The sequence below is a fragment of the Stigmatopora argus genome, chromosome 13 (genome assembly GCF_051989625.1).
Source record: "Stigmatopora argus isolate UIUO_Sarg chromosome 13, RoL_Sarg_1.0, whole genome shotgun sequence".
In the NCBI taxonomy this organism is placed as follows: Eukaryota; Metazoa; Chordata; class Actinopteri; order Syngnathiformes; family Syngnathidae; genus Stigmatopora; species Stigmatopora argus.
This window is the reverse complement of record NC_135399.1, coordinates 7535452-7555925: the sequence shown is the minus strand read 5'-3', so window position 1 is coordinate 7555925 and position 20474 is coordinate 7535452. Positions and strand designations below refer to the sequence as shown.

The window sequence follows — 20474 nt, the reverse complement described above, 5'->3', positions numbered from 1 at the left end:
CTCTTATTGAACTCCTGAGTCTTTTTGTGTTTTGTATAAAACAAAATGTGATGAAAGATGTACAACACACTCAAGGGCTGAAGGAAATGCTTTATTTCCTTGTTTTACACAATATGTTAAAACTTTCCTGCTGCATTTAAATTTCAAAACTTTGGGATATTTGTTCTCTTGGTTTAATCATTTTATATTGTACACTATTGAGCTTATGAAACTGAGTTTCAATGAGTCCACACAAAATGGATTAGTCCAGTTATTGGATAGTCTTTTTTTCCACTCCTCTCAAACCTATATTTCATAGGTTCATTCACAGTCACACATACAAAGCACACACCTGTAACATTTTAAGTATCATTCATTATGTAGAAGACATGTTGGGCGGAAAGACAAGTGCATCGTGGGATCTTGAGTTTTGACCTGTAAACGCAAAATTGGAATGATATGTGACTTATGATTAAGAGTTGAGATATAAGACATGATATGAGCAATATGGAGCCCATGGACACTTTACCGAAAGATGAGGGAGTGGTCAAGCACAGCAAGAGCCAATTGGGTTAGCTGGTGAAGGCTTCGAAGTCGGAGTCTGCAACAGCAAGCAAGAGATTTAAAAAAAACTATTTTCTCGCAGTATTGGGGGAAAAAAGGTTAGTGGCGATAAAAACTGAGTCTCAAATAACAACAAGATTCTTTCCAAATATGATTAAACATCTGCAGCAGCGGTCATTCTTTGTTTTGTTTTGTTTTTTCAAAAAGACTGCGCAAAGCATTAGGACAACCCTCTCTAAATGTCAAAACAGCATTCAATATTAATGCCATATCAAATATGAATCTATAATTGAATTACTACTATGAGAGAGTGCAACATTGAATCAAACATTACCACACATAATGAAAAAGCAAATATATTGCAACCTTCTGGTTTAAGTTTTTATTTTTTATGTGCATTCGGAACACTTTTTCTATATAAAAGACAAGAAAACAAGCAAACACAAGAAATATATTGTACTCTCTGGAAACTATTCTGCTCATTATCTTACAAAAATATTTAATAAGTTAGCAAATAAATAACACCTAGCTTGTCAAATGCAATGGAGCAATTACCAATATTGAACTTTTCTAATATATAGTTGTAGTGAGTTTTTTCAGAAGTTTTACTATATTGGGAATACTCAAGTTAGATTTTGAGTCATTACTAAGCCACGCAAAGGTAGTCTGGCTACCCAGCCTGACTTTAAACCGGATTCTTTAAGGGACTTGATAGCCTTTTTTTTTCAGCGCCCTCCCACTGCGAAACAACACCAAACATTACACACACACTCTGAATTCCTCAGCATCAATCTTGAAATCCTGCCTAAACCACAGGTGACCATACTGACTTTCCATGTACACCTTAAACATGGCAAAAGTCAGGCCATCTTACCAGGCTGCCAGCAACCACAAAGGCACAAATTGGATTCAATTTTTAAAAAAATGTCTATAAAATTCAGTCACATTGGTTCAATCAACGACAGAATTTGTTCTGCTCAATTGAGTGGACCAGATTTATTCCTATTAGTTGCAAAGAAATGTGCTCAACGACACAATATTAGAGTTAATACATCTTGTCTTATCATAAATTCTGTTTTGTTCTTTTATTATGATGCTTAATGTTGTTCTTCGCTCAGCATCGCAGTTATGATACATTCCCTCTATAGATGATTGAAATGAAATAGCTAAACTCTATGAGTTTCAACTGACCAAAACCAAGCACACACACACACACACACACGAGACCTCAACACAATCCACGGGTCCCAAAACACACACCACTTTTAATTTCCCTTTTTTTAAATCACTCGTAGACATACAATCCATTTGAAGTGAGAGGGCTGGCAGTCCAAGGGATTGGACCTCTCGCACCGTCAATGGCAGCCAATAAATGAAATATTTTGTATTTCATATTCCTAAATAATGCTTGCCAGCATTGGCATGCGTGATCCCTTTTCTGTTAAAAATTTAAAGAATGTAAACCTTCACAATCAGCAAATCCTAAGGCACAGTTCAATCCAAATATGACACGTGCTGCATTAACAGACAAAGCACCCACACTTTTGCTTTTTTTCACTGCTAACACTACATGGCAATGCAGTGTCGTGTGGCACTACATCTCCAGGCTCTGAATCGTTTTTTTGGTCACTCTCGCCTGTGTTTAGATATTTTGTCTCAACAACCTCGCTTTCTCTGTGCTCCCCACTTCTGTCAGTGACAGCTCTTCCCCCGCCCCCGGCACCTGATATGAAGTCTGGAGCAGCTGCTTTCTGCTGGGCTTCCATTTCAGACAAGCTGCAAGCCAACGCCATCTGCAGATCTTCATCATCCTCATCTTGCTCACTTCCAGTAAGCCCGCCATAGTTGTAGAAAGGCGCGGCGCTGAACGAGCGGTGTGTCCCTGTAGAATACGGACTGGACCAGGTTCTGTCAGTTTCATTACGTGATACGTTTTGGATTGAGGGATTTGTGGGCAGTTGATGGCCCTCTCGATGACTCAGCTCTAGCGCGAGAGCCATTTCGTCCTGCACGCCTGAAGGGGAAAATAAATTTAAAAAGCATGTAGTGTCTTCTCCATCGAGTCAATTCACATGTGTATCATCAAAATGTAAATTCTTTGCCTTACCATTAATTAGCACAGACTTTAACACACCATCTTCCTCGATCTCTATTCGTTCCTGCCCGTTCTCTTTAATCCTACAATTGAGAAATATTTCGAGTTTAGTCTTATGAGTGAACATTTTGGCTCACTGCTTTTTCCCAGGGTAAAAATATTGTTAGACAAATAACAATGTTATTGATATATAAAACACTGCATGCTGAAAACTGCAATACTGTTTATATTAATATTTGCAAAGTACTATTACAGTGTATTACTCACTTTAATCTTACAACAGTTGTAGTCTTTTTTGGATATCTTGTTTTAGTCAATTATTATTATCTATTTTGTTCATTATAGATAATAGTTAACTTTAAAAAAAATCTGAAATACAAAAGTAGCCCCTTGAACAGCCTGTTTTTGAAGTTAGAAGTTCCAGGATGCTGGCACAGAAAATAACTACAATAAGGGCAAAAATAGGCAAGTGAAGAAAAATTTAAGTTATTGTGCTTATCAAAACATTTCATTCATTTGCAACTTACAGATAAAACATGAGATTTCACAGCCATATATGTGTGAGTTTTGAAATGGCCACACTAACAGTTCTTACTTCTTAGTGGTGGTGCGTTTTCCATTTATGATGCGAGTGGAAGTAGACACAGATTTGAAATTGCCTCCACCCATGCTCCCCATATCATGAAACCCACCCATGGATGAAAACGATGAAAATTCAGCTATAGAGAAACAGAAAGGAAGAAAAAATGCAAGATGAAACCTTTTTTTCTTATTCAACAGGGTATCATCGTATGTGTCCTAATTTATTAAGAGTTTACCTCCAGGTGAAGGGAACGAGAAAAAGCGGTTAGGTCCCATGCGGGAGGTTGAAACCCCAAATGGTGAAAATTCATCTAATAGAAAAAAGAGACAGAATTACACGGATGTGTTATTGTTATTCTTTTTTTACTGTTTTATAAATGAACAAAATCAACTTTTTATTGTAACTATTCAATCTTGTTGTGTATACTTTACCAAAGAAACTGGCAAAAGGATCCTGGCCACCAAAAAACTCCCTGAAAACCTCATCTGGGCTGCGGAATGTGAAGCCAAATCCCGGGAAATCTGAAGAGAAGTCTGAATTGGAAGAGCCTAATGGAAAAAAGATCGAACAGAAAAAGAGAACAGAAATCAGAAGGTTAGACGATAAAAGAACAACATGCACAACAAAGGAAGAAACAAAAGAAGAGCAGTAGAATGAGAGGCATAATTCCCCTTTTTCTATACCTGCATGTTTCATTCCATCACTTCCATATCGGTCAAAGGCATCCCGTTTGTTCTCTGTACAAAACAATTAATTACAAGTAAATACTCACAGAAAGGTTGCTCATTACAGAGTAATATGACATGTCAAAATGTTCCCTGACTCACGGTCAGAGAGAACTTCATATGCCTCGGCAATTTCTTTAAATTTCTTTTCCGCTTCGTCTTTGTTGTCCGGATTTTTGTCAGGATGCCATTTAAGCGCAAGTTTCCTGTACCTGAGTTCACACACACAACCACACAGATGAATGTGGTGGGCACTGTGCCACCAAAAGAGCCCACCCAGTACAATCTATTGACCAGCAGCACACTGAGCCGCATATGTTCTATTTGACTATAGATACAGATAAGTATACTAAAAGAAACTCTTTTTTTATCAATTTGAATATTGACATTACTGTGTCAATTGGGAACAGAATGATACTCACGACTTCTTGATGTCATCCTGAGTGGCATTTTTGGATACTCCCAAAATATTGTAGTAATCCACCATGTCGCCCCGTCACTCCTTCAACACACTCCTTCTTTGGTGAGAAAAAAAAACACTTGTAGGAAGCAATGTCATACACTCACTTTGATGGGAAACACATGCATTCTGCTATTAGTAATAAAGAATGTAAAAATGTTTGACTGATTCCATGTCTGTAGCATGATGTGTAAGGTGTTTTTATGCAAATTAATAAGTAGTAACCCATTTTGCAAATTGCTGAACTATTTTTGTCTTCAAAAAAGAGATAGTTTGCACAAGGGAAACAAGTATGTCAAGCAAAAGGGAGGATGGAGAAATCAAAGCTAGGAATAGAAAGGACAACAAGAGGGAAAGCAAGAGAAATAGTAGGTCCCCAATTACGAGGGTCAAACAAAAAACAACGGGATACTTCCACACACTCCTAAAATGATATACTAATTTGTAAATACTATACAGACTGTATATATGGGGGAGATTCATTTGCACATATTGATACCTTGGAGCCAGCCGTTTTATGTATTTATCGTTTGTACTGATGTAAATACGTAATGGTTATACATACAGGTTTACTTCACTTGAAATAAAAATAAATACCAACGCAATACCTTGAATACATTGCAAGTTGAACCATCATCTGACAATTTTAGCCTCTCAAACTCTAAGGCCAACTTTAGTGGTGGGCTGTGACAAGTGTCAGCAGCCCCGAGGGGGTTACTTTGGTGGGGTCCCAAACTGATGCAAATGCCCTGGATTTCGAGAAAATTGACATCCTACTCAAAGACAGTGGTGCTTCACAAACCTCCATGTACCGCCTCATTTGTGTGTTTACTAAACACTGTTTAGTGACACACATCGACAAGATCATAAGACAACATACTAGTAGTAGTGTGAGCGTCTGTAACCTGACCTGCCTTGTGAGCGTGACAGAAGCCAAAGCGGTTGTTGAGGGAGAAAGTCACGTCTCCCGGTGAGGCTCCCAGCGTTCGGAAGCCTTCCCCGCTGCGATCCACTCCGCTGGTGTCAAAACTTGTAGTTCTCCGGCCCAGCTAGCTACGTTGTTGTGCACATTACGTCATAATCAGCTGAGCGAAGGAATAGAGAGTCGAGAACATGCCGGAGTTTGGAGACGTCATTAGACACGCCCCCAACTGCTACGTTCACTGTAACTCGTTTATCTTGGAATTAAGCAGCTAAAGGAGAACAGGAGACATTATGCTATTTTGTTGATTAGCATAGAATGAATTTCAAAACTACAACACGATCCTGACTTGTAGTGGTCAGAAAGGAAAGAAATAACGAGTGACAACTGTTTGCAAGAGATCCCACCTTAAAATGCGTCCTGATATCGGTATATTTATTCCTAACGACTGCCTACCGTAGAAAAATTAAGCAGTCCACGCAGAAAATTCTGGGGTGAAAAATAAAGCTGACAAATATTCGGAAACAAATAAATCATATCCTAAATGATAGATTAGGCTTCATCTAGTAAAAGTGAAGTCTCAAATGTAAAATCAGTGATATGTGGATACTTAACTGAAAATGTTAAAACATCGTGCTTCATGAACGAGCTATTTCAGTTCTTTAATTTTTCAGCAGGTGGCGCCCTTATACAAACTTTCAAAAATTCTTCATAAAAGGTAGTGTAATTTGTCCCATTTTCCCATATACGTATATAATAATCACGTGATTGGCTGGCCACCATTTCAGGGTGTCCACCGGCAACCCTTGAGAATAAGCGGTTCGGAAATGAGTGAATGAATAATAAGAACTATTATTAATAGGTAAATTTTGATGTATAAATACTTAACTAAAATTGAAGGTTTGCAAAAACCAAGGAGATAAACTGGATATTCTGTGCAACAGATTTCATTTTGTTCCAATATTCAAAAATCATAGAGAAATGGAACTCATTGACATTAAATCAACGAGAATTTGTAATGAAGGCAGTTCTAATGGAAACAATTTAAAGCATTCCCTCCAACTTCATTGAATTACCTTTTATTTAAAATTTGTTTCCTAAAAATTCCACAACAAAGCACCAGCCATTTTTAGGGCTAACAAAAATCCAGCTGGATTCAAGTACAAATCTCAGGAATATTTATACAAGCTTGTGGAATTTTTACTGAACTCTGATCTTCCGAACTGGAATACTAGAATGTAAACGATAAAAAAGATCAAGCAGTTGGTTAGGTTTGGAATTCTTTAATAACACTGATGTTTATCACAGCACAAGCAGAACATAACTTTGAACAAGAGAAGCCGCCTCATCTTCAGTACTCTTCTCCTTCCTCTTCCTCATCACCAACGCTGTCAGTGCCAACCTCTTCGTAATCTTTTTCTAGGGCTGCCATATCTTCTCTAGCCTCTGAGAACTCACCTTCCTCCATTCCCTCCCCAACATACCAGTGCACAAACGCCCTCTTGGCATACATCAGATCAAACTTGTGATCCAGACGGGCCCAGGCTTCAGCAATGGCTGTGGTGTTGCTTAACATGCACACAGCCCTCTGCACCTTAGCTAGATCACCACCAGGAACCACAGTGGGAGGCTGGTAGTTGATACCTACTTTGAAGCCAGTAGGACACCAGTCCACAAACTGGATGGTGCGTTTAGTTTTAATAGCAGCGATGGCAGAGTTGACATCTTTAGGCACCACATCGCCACGATAAAGCAGACAACAGGCCATGTATTTGCCATGACGAGGATCGCACTTGACCATCTGGTTGGCTGGCTCAAAGCATGCATTGGTGATGTCTGCTACAGAGAGTTGCTCATGGTAGGCCTTCTCTGCAGAGATGACTGGTGCATATGTGGCCAACGGGAAGTGGATGCGAGGGTAGGGCACCAAGTTGGTCTGGAACTCGGTCAAGTCAACATTCAGGGCGCCATCGAAGCGAAGAGAGGCTGTGATGGAAGACACAATCTGGCCAATGAGCCTGTTGAGGTTTGTGTAGGTTGGCCTTTCAATGTCTAGGTTCCTGCGGCAAATATCATAGATGGCTTCATTGTCCACCATGAAGGCGCAGTCGGAGTGCTCGAGGGTGGTGTGAGTGGTTAGAATGGAATTATAGGGCTCTACCACCGCTGTGGATACTTGAGGGGCTGGGTACACAGCAAACTCTAGCTTTGATTTCTTGCCATAGTCAACAGAAAGTCTCTCCATGAGCAGGGAAGTGAAACCAGAGCCAGTGCCACCACCAAAGGAATGAAAGATGAGGAATCCTTGCAGGCCAGTGCATTGGTCAGCCTAAAAAATAATAATAATTCAATGTCCCTTTCAATTTCAGAGGGGCATTCAAGCTCTTCTAAACACTTACAAGCTTGCGAGTCCTGTCCAGAACCAGATCAATGATCTCCTTGCCTATAGTGTAGTGACCACGAGCGTAGTTGTTGGCAGCATCCTCCTTCCCCGTGATCAACTGTTCTGGGTGAAACAGCTGGCGATATGTACCTGTACGAACCTCATCTGTAGACAAAGTTAGTTAGTAACATTAAAACACCAAGATTAATTTGAGGAATTTGCATCAGTTGCTCACCAATGACAGTAGGCTCCAGATCAACAAAGATGGCCCTGGGCACATGTTTGCCAGCTCCGGTTTCACTGAAGAAGGTATTGAATGAGTCATCGCCTCCTCCAATAGTCTTGCTAGAGGGCATTTGTCCATCTGGCTGAATGCCATGTTCCAGACAGTAGAGCTCCCAACAGGCATTGCCCATTTGGGCTCCGGCTTGGCCGACGTGCATTGAGATACATTCACGCTAGAAGGAGAAAAACACAGGTTAGTTCTCTTTTAAGTCACAAAGAGAAGTTTTGTCTCTACACCAGCAGTATCAATGTCCTCTTTGAAGCAATGGTTTCCTTTGGTTGGGCACAGATGTTAACCAATCCGGAAAACTTTATAAAGGGTTAAAAAATAGAAAATAATTTGATTCCATCAAATATTAATGGAAAGATTAGCCAATACATTTTCTAATTCAAGAAAATTAAAAAGGGAGAGTCACCGATTTTTGAGCAACTAATTTTTTGATGTTATTTTAGCTTAAGACAAACTTAAAGCATGTGATCATGGGCCTGCAACATGTGTACTGGCCAAATCTGATCGGCCATTCACAGATCTGGAGAAAGCTTGTCTAGTACAGGGTAGGTGCCCCACCCAAATCAAAATAAAATACGATTTAGTTAGCGACAAGGGGCGGAAGAAAGATCTGGATAACAGGAAAGTCCCCTCCTTAATCCTGGAAGTCCGCTGTTGGTCACAGCCTTCCACCCCCATTCTAGGCCTCTACCTTCCCCCACTCTTTCCAGCTGCATACTGCTGCGTAGCACTGTGGCTTTTCCCCCTTTTGGTACCCCTCCCTCTTCTGGTTCGACCAATCACAAAAACCCGCCGAAGAGCGAAAAATGGCGGCTAAAGGGAAAAATGGCGGATCCAAAACTTGTGACTCAGGACCACTCCTTTTTTTTTTTTCCTCTTCCTTTCTTTCCATCGATCCCCAACCCAACCACGCGTTTAATATCAGCAAACTCAATAGTTTGAAGTACATTCTAACCACCACAATCATGTATAAGTGTCAACGCACTAATTACTTAAGTCTTTTGGCCTAGTTTACGACCTAATTAGTAATTTTGACAATTTTATTCTGCCTGTCATTTTAGACACTTGCATAAAAAATACGTATACACATTTATAATAAAGTCTTCATACGGGAAGAGCTGGGAAAAACACCACAAATAATTGAGAACGTTTCTTTTTCGATCCGCTAACTTCACAAACTAAAATTCTGCCACACATGAACCATGGGTATTTCATCTCGATGTGGCAACAAAAAAAAAAGATAGGATTCTTGGATCATCCATGCGGTTACTCACCATTTTGTCTGCTTGTCCTTCGAACGAGGTAAGAGATTCAAAGACAAGGCAAAGTGCGGACTAACGGTCGAGCTGGGGTTTATATATCCAAAGGAAGTGGAGGCGGGTCTTTTGCAGGAAACCCCGGGGACGGCTGCATTACTGATTGGTGGAAGAAAAAAATATGAACGTCAATCAAATTCGAAATTATCTTCACGTTCGTCTACCCTATTTTTCGACAAACTTCTTATTTCCAACTCGACAGTACTCCCAACAAGAATTTTGATAATAAATAAAATTATTTTATTAAAAGATCGCTGCTAAGCCCTCCCAGTCAAAATGAATTGGACGTCTATCGTCGTCAATGGTAGTTTAGCAGGCTTTGGCTAGTAGTCACATCCCAGCATAGTACGTAGTCTATCGTATGACTACCATAAATTATGATCCCAAATGAATTGGGATGAAAGGCTCAACACACCCTAAACAGGTCACCAGCCCTAAACCGGTATGCTCACGAGGGTCATATGAGTGCTGGATGTTATCCCACAAATCTATGGCCATACCAAATAATTGCAAGGGGGTGCAGGACTTGTTTATCTTTTTGGAAATATTGTGAAATATATTTCTTCACAATAGCCCTAGTCTCCGTATATTTTGGTTAAAATCTTTCTGGATTAAATGAATTTACGTCACATCAGTGTTGTGTTTTAAACATTTTAATATGTATATTTTTTTCCAACTGTTGCACTATTTGTTGACATGAAAGTTATATTATGAACAAGGATGTGTAATTTTGCATTTATTTAATCTGAACATTTAAAGCCATTATGTATTGTGGAATGCATTGGCTAAATAAAAATACTGTCAGGAAATAAAATTAACCTCTCTGCAAAACAGACCTGAATCATGACATGGTTTATATTCGATAAATTGAGAAATAAATGAATGAATGTTAAGCATGTATAAATATGTACTGCTCTGGGGAGTATGCATAATTTCCATGTTTTTCTTTTCTAACTAAATGCAGTGTCCCTTTTTGGTGTTGTGGAAATGATCACCCTATATTAAAAACCGTTCAACTTGTGGATCAGTTGGAAACTGAGCCTAGGCCCATGGAATTTGGTTTTTATTTGGGTTGATTGGGTAGCTGCCTGTGCTTACTATATACAGTGGTACCGCTACTTATTAAAATGAATTTGTTCCAGGAGTGTTTTTGTAACTTAACTAGCATATTTTACATTGGATTAGCATAATTGATTATTTTATACTAGCTCCCTAAAGTATAGGCTCCATCACCTCCTGCGACCCTAATGAGGATAAAGCGGTTCAGAAAATGAGATGAAATTAGAGAACTCCCTAAAGTAGTATACCAATTTTGTATGAAACATGTATGAATATGTTTTAGGTTTATTGCCACCAAAGTGTGTGAGTACAGTAGCAAACCCAATTTCACTGATTATAAATGCATTATTTATTTACTTGTAAGCTAGGGAAAATTCATATAAAAAGATAATGCAAAGCACATTGGTTTTTTAATAATTACATTTTAATCCACAATGACACAACACATCAAAAACATCGAACTACAAAATAGCAGAGAAATGTCTGTCAGGCCCTATATTTTCATTTTTTTCTAAGATATTTAAGCATATTTCAATAACTGCGTATGTTCTGTAAAATAACATTTGTGGTCATCAGTTGTCGTTTTAGTCTGTTCATTTCTGAATATATACATTTCACAAACAACAGCAGACAGTAAGTTAGTCAGTGGTAGTGTCCTCTCTGACACTCAGACTCACAGCTGAATGGTAGACAGAAACTGACATTGGAGAACTTTCATAACTTACATTCCACATGTGCGGGAATAAGTGTGGGGGAGGTGAACAAAAGCGACTCTGACACAGCACAAAGAAAGGATCTATTAGAGGTTCCAACCAAGAAATCTATCACTAAATGGTCACAGGATAGCATGATATATGGGCATGTACTCGATGAAAAACTAAGTAAAATCTTTAAATTGTTTTTCTTCTTGTCCTTAGGTCATTATTCTTCCCCTTCATCCTCATCACCAATGTTGTCCGTACCCACTTCTTCATAATCCTTCTCCAGGGCCGCCATATCCTCTCTGGCCTCTGAGAACTCGCCTTCCTCCATTCCCTCTCCGACATACCAGTGCACAAAAGCCCTCTTGGCATACATTAGATCGAACTTGTGATCCAGGCGGGCCCAGGCCTCAGCTATGGCTGTAGTGTTGCTTAACATACACACAGCCCTCTGCACTTTTGCCAAATCCCCTCCAGGAACAACTGTTGGGGGTTGATAGTTGATACCCACTTTGAAACCTGTGGGACACCAGTCCACAAACTGAATGCTGCGTTTGGTCTTAATGGCAGCGATGGCGGAATTGACGTCTTTCGGCACTACATCACCACGATATAGCAGACAGCAGGCCATGTATTTACCATGACGAGGATCACACTTGACCATCTGATTGGCTGGCTCAAAGCAGGTATTTGTGATGTCAGCCACAGAAAGCTGTTCATGGTAGGCCTTCTCAGCAGAGATAACTGGGGCGTATGTAGCCAGAGGGAAATGTATACGAGGGTAGGGCACCAAATTGGTCTGGAACTCTGTCAAGTCAACATTCAGGGCGCCATCAAAGCGAAGAGAGGCTGTGATGGAAGACACTATTTGGCCAATAAGCCTGTTCAGGTTAGTGTAGGTTGGCCTTTCAATATCAAGGTTCCGGCGACAGATGTCATAGATTGCTTCATTGTCCACCATGAAGGCGCAGTCGGAATGCTCAAGCGTTGTATGAGTGGTCAGAATGGAATTATATGGCTCTACTACCGCTGTAGAAACTTGAGGTGCTGGGTAGATAGCAAATTCAAGCTTGGACTTTTTACCATAATCAACAGACAATCTCTCCATGAGCAGGGAGGTGAAACCAGAGCCCGTACCTCCACCAAAAGAGTGGAAGATGAGGAATCCTTGCAAGCCAGTGCATTGGTCAGCCTGAAAGAGCCAAAATAAGATTTGGGCACTCAACGTTTGACTTCAAGGCAGACTAACAGCAGTTAGTAACCCATTAAAAAGCCATTCTTTCTTTCCTTTTTCTCACCAATTTGCGAGTCCTATCCAGAACCAGATCAATGATTTCCTTTCCAATGGTGTAGTGACCACGGGCGTAGTTGTTAGCAGCATCTTCCTTCCCTGTGATTAATTGTTCTGGGTGGAACAGTTGTCTGTAGGTGCCGGTACGCACCTCATCTGTAAATTTAGAGAAAAAACAACAACAAGTGAAAACAGAGTTCTAGTGTCCACAACAGTTTCACAATGTCCAATTTGCAAGAAAAGTTCCACTGACCAATAACAGTGGGCTCCAGATCTACAAAGATGGCTCTTGGAACGTGTTTTCCGGCTCCCGTCTCACTGAAAAAGGTGTTAAAGGAGTCATCCCCAGCACCAATTATTTTATCAGAGGTCATCTGACCATCTGGCCGGATGCCATGTTCTAGACAGTACAGCTCCCAACATGCATTGCCAATCTGAGCACCAGCTTGACCCACATGTATGGAGATACATTCACGCTGTGAAAAGAGATAACAATTTGTTTTAAAATACCACAATCTATTTGGATTGGTCATTTCTGGCGTCTGATCCAAGTATAAAAGTCTTTCTCATGATAGAATTTTCAGGAAACAGTTTCTTACCATGGTTGATCTCGCTTTTCCGAAGTTGAGGATTCAGGAAGGAGATTCAGTTCCTTTGCCACTTGTGTTGCTTGACTTTATATACCTGGTCTTTAAGGTGAGCATGGATATGATATGAGCTGTAATCAGAGAACCTGCTGATAGGACAATAACATGTTCATCCACTCAATAGAAAACACAATGCAGAGGATGCCACCACCCAAAGCTTTATGTGAGTTTTTTTGTATCTCTGTACAAGAATTGGTGTGTGTGTTTTCATCTATTATTTCTGAAGAGGAAAAAAGATAATCAGTTTCATCCCACTAGTTTGACCTTGAAACCTGCTCCACAAAGTTAATTTATGCAGTTGTATAACATCAAGTGGGCATATCATTCATTTACAGAATGTTTACATGGAACTAGTAGACCTATGTTTAATCTGATTTACAATGCAGTAAATTTCGGGATTTTGCTTTCTGTACCCTGTTAAAAAAAGCAGAAATTACATTTTGTATGTATTTTCTATATATTACTTTAAAACATTTTTCTCACATCATTCTATCTAGTTCGAATGAATTATAAACATTGCAATGCAGAGTACACAATGTGCTTCATTATTCCCTATTGTCAGTTCATCTATTTGTGAAAGAAAAGGAACTTTATAGCCTTGATGTGAATCACCTCACATGGAAGACCAAATGGCACCACAGCAACTGGCTGAGTGGGGGTTTAGTTGTGTAAACACAAATGTCAGCAGAAATGGTTTGCATTGACGATGCAAGAGTTGTTGTAAACCTTTTTATTAAAGTGTCTATCCATTGTCTTTGTTTCTTTCATAGTTTTATCAAATGATTCATGCAAAAGGTTTTTGCCTGATAAAAAATGTAATTCTGTTTTATCTTAGTTTCATTTGGATAACAGTGCTGTTACTGCTTGTTCAGCTGAGATAAACTAAACTGTTGATACGGCGCATAGCTCTGAGGCATAGGCCTCAACTAACACCAGGAACATTTTAAACAGGACAAACTGCTTTTTCAGTGAATGAAGATCCAACAATGTGGATGCATTGTAAGAACTATTTAGGTCTTATATGCCACCAGACCAGTAATTACTGAATACACTGTTAAGGGAAAAAGTCAGGATAGAATAATAGTTCTCATTGGAGCTTTGCTTTTACATGCGCATAGCACGTAGACGAATTGACTGTTTTACTACCTAACTGTACGAGGTATGATGATCAAACAACAATACTTTCCCTTTACTTTATCTGTCAAATAATAGGGTGCTGGGAAGTCCACATCCCACTGCTCCACAAAGCCCTGACCTACTTATGTTATTTGAGTACTGTACTGGCAACGCCCTAACTTCAACATAAAACTTAGTCCACTGAGTTTTAACATTCAAAAGACAAAATGAAAACATAATTGAATTTGAAGGCACAAGTAAGTTACTTGAAATCAGGTAGATTAAAAAAAGCCCAATTCCAAAGTTTTATTTAGTGTTATTTTATTTTATTGTACATTCGCGTTCTACCCTTCCCCATGACTTCTTCCGTTAATTTGTCACGTGCTGTGCCTCAAGTGGGGTATAAATTTTGCAGCAACTATGACCTCTACCCGCAAAAAACTGTAAGGACATCTGAAAATAGAGAAGCAGTCAGTTCAGAACAGGGCTTTCTAAACCCTTTCTTAGAAGGGTCACCTATAGTGAAATGAAAAGATTTTAGCAATGTTCATTTGGGGTATTTGATGTTTTTTTTATATGAATATTTGATATTGATGTGGCCGGCCCGGTGGGCAAGTGGTTAGCGCATCGGCCTCACAGCTCTGCAGTCCTGGGTTCAAATCTAGGTCATATCCCCCTGTGTGGAGTTTGCATGCTCTCTCCTGCGTGGGTTTCCCCCGGGTATGCCGGTTTCCTCACACATTCCAAAAACATGCATGGTAGGCTGATTGGACACTCTAAATTGCCCCTAGGTGTGGGTGTGAGTGTGCATGGTTGTCTCCTTGTGCCGTGCGATCGCCTCTGGCCCGGAGTCAGCTGGGATAGGCTCCAGCACCCCCACGACCCTAATGAGGAGGAAGCGGTTTGGAAAATGAGATGAGATGAGATATATAATTCCCCAATCTATGAGAAGTAATTGAAATACTGCAAAAGAAATTTGGTATCATTGGAAAGCTCTGAATGTCGATTGGATGCACTGTGTGGGAGATATATAGGTTCACAAACGTCCTCTACAGAGGACCCATTTGATATATATATATATATATATATATATATATATATATATATATATATATATATATATATATATATATATATATATATATATATATATATAATATATATAATTGAATGCTTTTATTGTAATTATACAAGTATAATGAGATTTAAAGCTTCACCATGAAGTGCACAAATAACAACAACAAACAGACAGACAAACACACTTGAATGTCTCCAAGACCATGTAGCTCATCCTGGACTTCAGATGGAACAAGGCAGCTCCGCTCTGCTGAAACTTGCTATTTGAAAAGAGTAAAATAAAACGGTGAATTTATCAGATCATTTTTTTCCTTTTTTAAAATATTTTAGTCACACTGCAAAATGTGTGAACACCTGCATTCATGGCATTACATTAGCAATTGACTGGGAATTTCATTTCCAGTTCACATGCAAAACAAAATGGCCCTTTTAACTGGTCTCTATTGTAACAATTTTTCCCCAATCACTTGAATAAATTATTTAATTGTACTCTACAGACATTGATAACATCTGATAGTCTAAATGTTAATGTCCAGTCTTATCTCCCTTTTGTTGGCCAGCCCATGAAGCGGTCTTGCAAATTTTACATAACTGTCATTGCCTACTTATTTGGTCCGCTCATACCTACTTGCACATGTCCAGCATAAATCATGCTCCACTCACAATAACTAACTACCAGCAAAATCCAGTGTGTACAAATAAACAATGAACATTGGAGCTCTATACTCGTGAGGAGTGAAAGTTTCCACTTCTTCTACGCGATCAGTTTACTGTGTAAAGAAGTATATATTGGCAGCACCTCTTGGTCATGCAAACAGTCTGCACCCTCACAGAGCCTGTCAATGAGACAGGTGGGAGTGGTTTGAAGTTGAATATAGCGTGTAGTCTCTGCGCATTTGACAGTTAAACTCACTCAGACCACATTGAGGACTGCTGTGAGAGGCGCCCAAGAAATTAAAGCCAAACCCAGATTGTGGAAAAAGACCCTCAATTTAGCAGGCAAAATGGTAAGTAGCTTTTCCTACTGCATTATACTTTTGTTAAATCTAGAGTGAAGGCTTCTATCTGTCATCACCTGGTTTTCAGGTCAGTAGCCAAATTCAGCTCAGTTTTTATGGTAATCACTGGGGCAGTGATCTATTTCTGACTGTTCAGTTAGGACAGCGTAAATTAAAGCAGTTGGAAGTTACCTTTAATCTGGCCCATTTTCCTGCACATATTTGACACTCAAACCATTAGAGATGGTTGTTTTTATTTGTATTGCTTGATTTCAATTTAAAGTTGTTGTTAAAACTCAGAACACACACACACACACTTTGGTTTCGGTGCCTCGGTGTGTGAAATTTAGGTGTGTCAAAATGCAGGTCGTAACAAGTCAGCTCTGACTAACATAAAGAAAGTATGACATTTATATAACAAACGAGGAATTCATAAAATTTTTGATACTGCATACAAGTTGGATTGTCAGATTTATTCAAAGTTTGTAGTTAATTGCAAGGTTATAATGCAGTCAATCTTATCCACCCAAGAAAACACTGCACATAGTTTTGTTTGCACAGCGCACTACAAACACACCCTTTTACCGCTGCTAGTAATTCGGCTCAACAGTCATACAACAGAACACCAGCCCAGCTCAAATACACCCTCTTGCCCAAACTGTTAATATAGCAGAGTGACACAATAGAGATAGAGAATGTGTTTTTCAATTCATTTATTCATGCTTTTTCCGAACCATGCATCCTCATAATGGTTATGGAGGTTGCTGGATCCCACTTTACATTGGGCAAAAGGCAGACTACACTCTAGACTGGTTGCCAGTCAGCCATATGGCCATTCACGCTCACAATCATACTGCCACCATTGGGAATCAAGCCCACGCTCGTCCCGCACCAAAGTCAGGCGAGTGAACCACTAAACCATCAGGTTTTTTTTTTAAACCGACAAGGACTATTTTTGTGGCTGCCTGTCGGTGTTTACTCAAACATTCACTCCCACATTTCTACTGGGTGTCATCTCTCAATATGAGCAGACTAAAATAGCCTGCTGTGCAATGACCTGCATACCTGGAAATTGAGATGATGTCACATTAGCTGGAGTCACTTAAAAGGACACTGGGGAGTTTAGCTGATCCAAACATGAATTTCATAAGCTTTAATAAAATTTGAAAAAAAAAGCTTTTATTCAATACAATTGTCCAATGAGCCTCACCCGTTCCAAATTAGCAATATGACAATTGTTCACAACTAATCAAAGGAAAACAGAGGCGGAAAAATATGTTGTATTTTTGTTCACTAATGGATCTCATCAGGAACTGTTCATTGTGTTTTTTGTAAATGACTGACGAGAACACATCCATGCCATGGTTGAAAAATTCATATTTAAGACAAACGAATGGTAAATAAAAGGCATTTTTAAAAGTCAGTAACAGGACATTAGCATTTTCTACATTGTAAGGGATGAGGGCGTTTGTCCTGCTCATCCAGTCCATCAAGATGATGATGAGGTTTTATCTGAGGGTGTACTTGCACTACATCACGAAGCGGGTGCGTCGCCTGTCAACTTAAATACAATACTAGTGGAAACAAATGAGCTCTTACCTGTTTTGTTGACTATAAATAATGTAGAACAATTTGCTCTTTGGCACTTGTGAAAGCTCACCATAATCACCTTTGCTGTTGGTAAAATGGCTGCAGTAATTAATTTGTGGTGTATTGATCTACTAAATTATTTAATTAAAAGACTGAAATATACTCTGACCATCCAATGGTGCAGTGGTTTTTCCGCCTGATTTGGATGCTCCCAGTCTGGGTTCAATTCCCACTCGATGGCAGTGTGATTGTGAGAGGGAGTCGTTGTTCTTTTCATCGTTTCCTGCAATTGGCTGTCAACCAATTCAGGGTTTCCCCCGCCTGCTGCGTTCGGTTGGCTGGGATAGGTTCCAGCACCTGCCATGACCCTTGTGAGGATAAGCGGAATGAAAGATGAATGAATGATTGAATGAAAGAAATACACTCTGGGTACAGCCACAAGTAACACTTTAAAATGTATATTTTTTCATTGAATTTAAGTCAATTGACGTCTAGCGTTGTCATTGGCAGGCATGAAAAGGTCAAAAATATGATAATTGCATTTTCATTAACAAATATTCCACTCCTGTCCTTTTCCTCCTCTTTATTTTCAAGCGTGAGTGCATCTCTGTCCATGTAGGCCAGGCCGGTGTCCAGATGGGGAACACTTGTTGGGAGCTCTACTGTTTGGAGCACGGCATTCAGCCAGACGGTCAAATGCCCTCGCCAAAGTCCATTGGAGGCCATGATGACTCTTTCACAACATTTTTTAGTGAGACTGGGGCTGGAAAATACGTCCCAAGGGCTATCTTTGTTGACCTGGAACCCACAGTTGTTGGTCAGTACTACAATATTGGCACATTGTTGTTTTCTTTCTTCTGCATTTGCAAATCTGATTGTAGAAAAAAGTAGTTGGTGCCTATTAAACTACTGTATGTTTCCTTTCTTTTCACCTTTGTAGATGAAGTGCGTTCTGGTACATATCGCCAACTGTTTCACCCTGAGCAGCTGATATCTGGAAAAGAGGATGCAGCCAACAATTATGCCCGTGGACACTACACCATTGGCAGAGAAATCATTGACTCTGTTCTCGACAGAATGCGCAAACTGGTGAGAGTTACGACAGCATTGAAGAGTTGATGAGCATTGGTCAGGAAAGTAAATGTTTTTGGTTTCTGTTGTTACTGGATAGTTTATATAACTTTATAATCTACAAGGAAGTAGAAGTACTGTTTGCGGCTTTATTTTTGAGTCATCTTATGAAAATTTAAACTATAAAAATGTGTTTTTGTGTGCAGTCTGACCAATGCACTGGTCTCCAAGGCTTCTTGGTCTTCCACTCGTTTGGTGGCGGTACCGGCTCTGGTTTCACCTCCCTCCTCATGGAGCGACTTTCTGTTGATTATGGAAAGAAATCAAAACTTGAGTTTGCAATCTACCCAGCTCCTCAAGTTTCTACAGCAGTGGTAGAGCCCTACAACTCCATTCTAACCACTCACACCACCTTAGAGCACTCCGACTGCGCCTTCATGGTGGACAATGAAGCCATCTATGACATCTGTCGCAGAAACCTCGACATCGAACGCCCTTCTTACACCAACCTTAACCGACTTATCAGTCAGATAGTGTCTTCCATCACAGCCTCTCTTCGCTTTGATGGAGCCCTAAATGTTGACCTGACTGAGTTTCAGACCAACTTGGTGCCCTACCCTCGTATCCACTTCCCTCTGGCCACGTATGCCCCAGTCATCTCTGCAGAGAAAGCCTACCATGAGCAACTCTCTGTAGCTGAAATCACCAATGCCTGCTTTGAACCGGCTAATCAAATGGTCAAGTGTGATCCTCGCCATGGTAAATACATGGCCTGCTGCCTGCTCTATCGTGGTGAAGTGGTACCCAAAGATGTGAATGTGGCCATCGCTGCCATCAAGACCAAACGCACCATCCAATTTGTGGACTGGTGCCCAACTGGCTTCAAAGTGGGTATCAACTACCAGCCTCCAACTGTCGTTCCTGGCGGAGATCTGGCTAAAGTGCAGAGGGCTGTGTGCATGTTAAGCAACACCACAGCCATTGCTGAGGCCTGGGCCCGTCTGGATCACAAATTTGATCTGATGTATGCCAAAAGGGCCTTTGTGCACTGGTATGTGGGAGAAGGTATGGAGGAAGGGGAGTTCTCAGAGGCCAGAGAGGATATGGCAGCTCTGGAGAAGGATTATGAAGAGGTTGGGATTGATTCCTTTGAAGAGGACGAGGAGGGAGAAGAATATTAGACAGTTGGGTTTGGCTATTTATTACACAGTGAGCACGGCTGTGTTTGTCAATATTGATTCAGAATCAGGTCATCAAGATGTTTGCTACCCATTAAATCTTTCAAGATACTACTTTGGCTGTTGTCTTTTTTTGTGCGTGACTGCTACGTGTGCTCAAACTTTGTTCACTAATAAAGTACAGTCCTTATGAACATGGAAAGTTCTATTGCGCCTGTCATTGTCACTGTCACTTTTAAAGCACAGTAAAAAGGGCCAAAAAAACCTTTCCTGTGAATGCAGGGCTTGACCCATATACTATACCACATGACTATACAAATATATTACTTTATTTGTTCTTAAAATGTATATAAAATTATTATAAAACAAATTATAATTGGAATCTAGTATGTACATAAATTACATTTTGTGGCCCAAAACTTAA

At 39.9% G+C, this 20474-nt stretch overlaps 4 protein-coding genes across 6 annotated transcripts; 1 reads left to right on the top strand and 3 right to left on the bottom strand.

Annotated features, from left to right (window-relative positions):
* Positions 1 to 70: 70 nt before the first annotated feature.
* Positions 71 to 5532, bottom strand: dnajb2 (DnaJ heat shock protein family (Hsp40) member B2). 3 transcript variants are annotated; one of them, XM_077617108.1, is made up of 11 exons: positions 5317 to 5532; positions 4369 to 4464; positions 4049 to 4158; positions 3905 to 3958; positions 3653 to 3769; positions 3457 to 3531; positions 3234 to 3357; positions 2651 to 2721; positions 2267 to 2557; positions 509 to 580; positions 71 to 414 (listed from the first exon to the last, which is right to left on the bottom strand). In XM_077617108.1, exons 2-10 carry the CDS (start codon positions 4431 to 4433, stop codon positions 552 to 554), a joined length of 936 nt encoding a protein of 311 aa, XP_077473234.1. In that variant the 5' UTR covers positions 4434 to 4464; positions 5317 to 5532; the 3' UTR covers positions 71 to 414; positions 509 to 551. The 3 variants fall into 3 exon arrangements, with proteins under 3 accessions (XP_077473234.1, XP_077473236.1, XP_077473235.1); XM_077617110.1 differs by having other exon boundaries at positions 4369 to 4459; XM_077617109.1 differs by having other exon boundaries at positions 4369 to 4459; positions 5321 to 5532.
* A 1063-nt stretch (positions 5533 to 6595) lies between these two features.
* LOC144086873 (tubulin alpha chain) lies at positions 6596 to 9426 on the bottom strand. The gene is made up of 4 exons (XM_077617035.1): positions 9281 to 9426; positions 7947 to 8169; positions 7728 to 7876; positions 6596 to 7657 (listed from the first exon to the last, which is right to left on the bottom strand). The coding sequence occupies exons 1-4, from the start codon at positions 9281 to 9283 to the stop codon at positions 6680 to 6682; spliced, it is 1353 nt and encodes a 450-aa protein (XP_077473161.1). The 5' UTR covers positions 9284 to 9426; the 3' UTR covers positions 6596 to 6679.
* Positions 9427 to 10860: 1434 nt separating this feature from the next.
* LOC144087146 (tubulin alpha chain-like) lies at positions 10861 to 13566 on the bottom strand. Its single transcript, XM_077617489.1, has 3 exons — positions 12627 to 13566; positions 12381 to 12529; positions 10861 to 12274 (listed from the first exon to the last, which is right to left on the bottom strand). Exons 1-3 carry the CDS (start codon positions 12904 to 12906, stop codon positions 11303 to 11305), a joined length of 1401 nt encoding a protein of 466 aa, XP_077473615.1. The 5' UTR covers positions 12907 to 13566; the 3' UTR covers positions 10861 to 11302.
* A 2516-nt stretch (positions 13567 to 16082) lies between these two features.
* On the top strand, positions 16083 to 20164 carry LOC144086991 (tubulin alpha chain). The gene is made up of 4 exons (XM_077617210.1): positions 16083 to 16220; positions 18396 to 18618; positions 18742 to 18890; positions 19079 to 20164. The coding sequence occupies exons 1-4, from the start codon at positions 16218 to 16220 to the stop codon at positions 20051 to 20053; spliced, it is 1350 nt and encodes a 449-aa protein (XP_077473336.1). The 5' UTR covers positions 16083 to 16217; the 3' UTR covers positions 20054 to 20164.
* The last annotated feature ends 310 nt before the right edge of the window (positions 20165 to 20474 follow it).

Excerpts from the sequence above, each read along its gene's own strand:
- dnajb2 (XM_077617108.1), bottom strand. The coding sequence starts at position 4,433 with ATGGTGGATTACTACAATATTTTGGGAGTATCCAAAAATGCCACTCAG. Across the intron at positions 3,532-3,652 it reads TCCTTTTGCCAGTTTCTTTG|ATGAATTTTCACCATTTGGG; the intron begins GTAAAGTATACA and ends TTTTTCTATTAG. Across the intron at positions 581-2,266 it reads TGCTCCAGACTTCATATCAG|ACTCCGACTTCGAAGCCTTC; the intron begins GTGCCGGGGGCG and ends TTGCTGTTGCAG.
- LOC144087146 (XM_077617489.1), bottom strand. The coding sequence starts at position 12,906 with ATGACCAATCCAAATAGATTGTGGTATTTTAAAACAAATTGTTATCTC. Across the intron at positions 12,530-12,626 it reads TCTGGAGCCCACTGTTATTG|ATGAGGTGCGTACCGGCACC; the intron begins GTCAGTGGAACT and ends CTAAATTTACAG. Across the intron at positions 12,275-12,380 it reads TGGATAGGACTCGCAAATTG|GCTGACCAATGCACTGGCTT; the intron begins GTGAGAAAAAGG and ends TGGCTCTTTCAG.
- LOC144086991 (XM_077617210.1), top strand. Across the intron at positions 18,619-18,741 it reads CCTGGAACCCACAGTTGTTG|ATGAAGTGCGTTCTGGTACA; the intron begins GTCAGTACTACA and ends TCACCTTTGTAG. Across the intron at positions 18,891-19,078 it reads TCGACAGAATGCGCAAACTG|TCTGACCAATGCACTGGTCT; the intron begins GTGAGAGTTACG and ends TTTTGTGTGCAG.
- LOC144086873 (XM_077617035.1), bottom strand. Across the intron at positions 7,877-7,946 it reads TCTGGAGCCTACTGTCATTG|ATGAGGTTCGTACAGGTACA; the intron begins GTGAGCAACTGA and ends CTTTGTCTACAG. Across the intron at positions 7,658-7,727 it reads TGGACAGGACTCGCAAGCTT|GCTGACCAATGCACTGGCCT; the intron begins GTAAGTGTTTAG and ends ATTATTTTTTAG.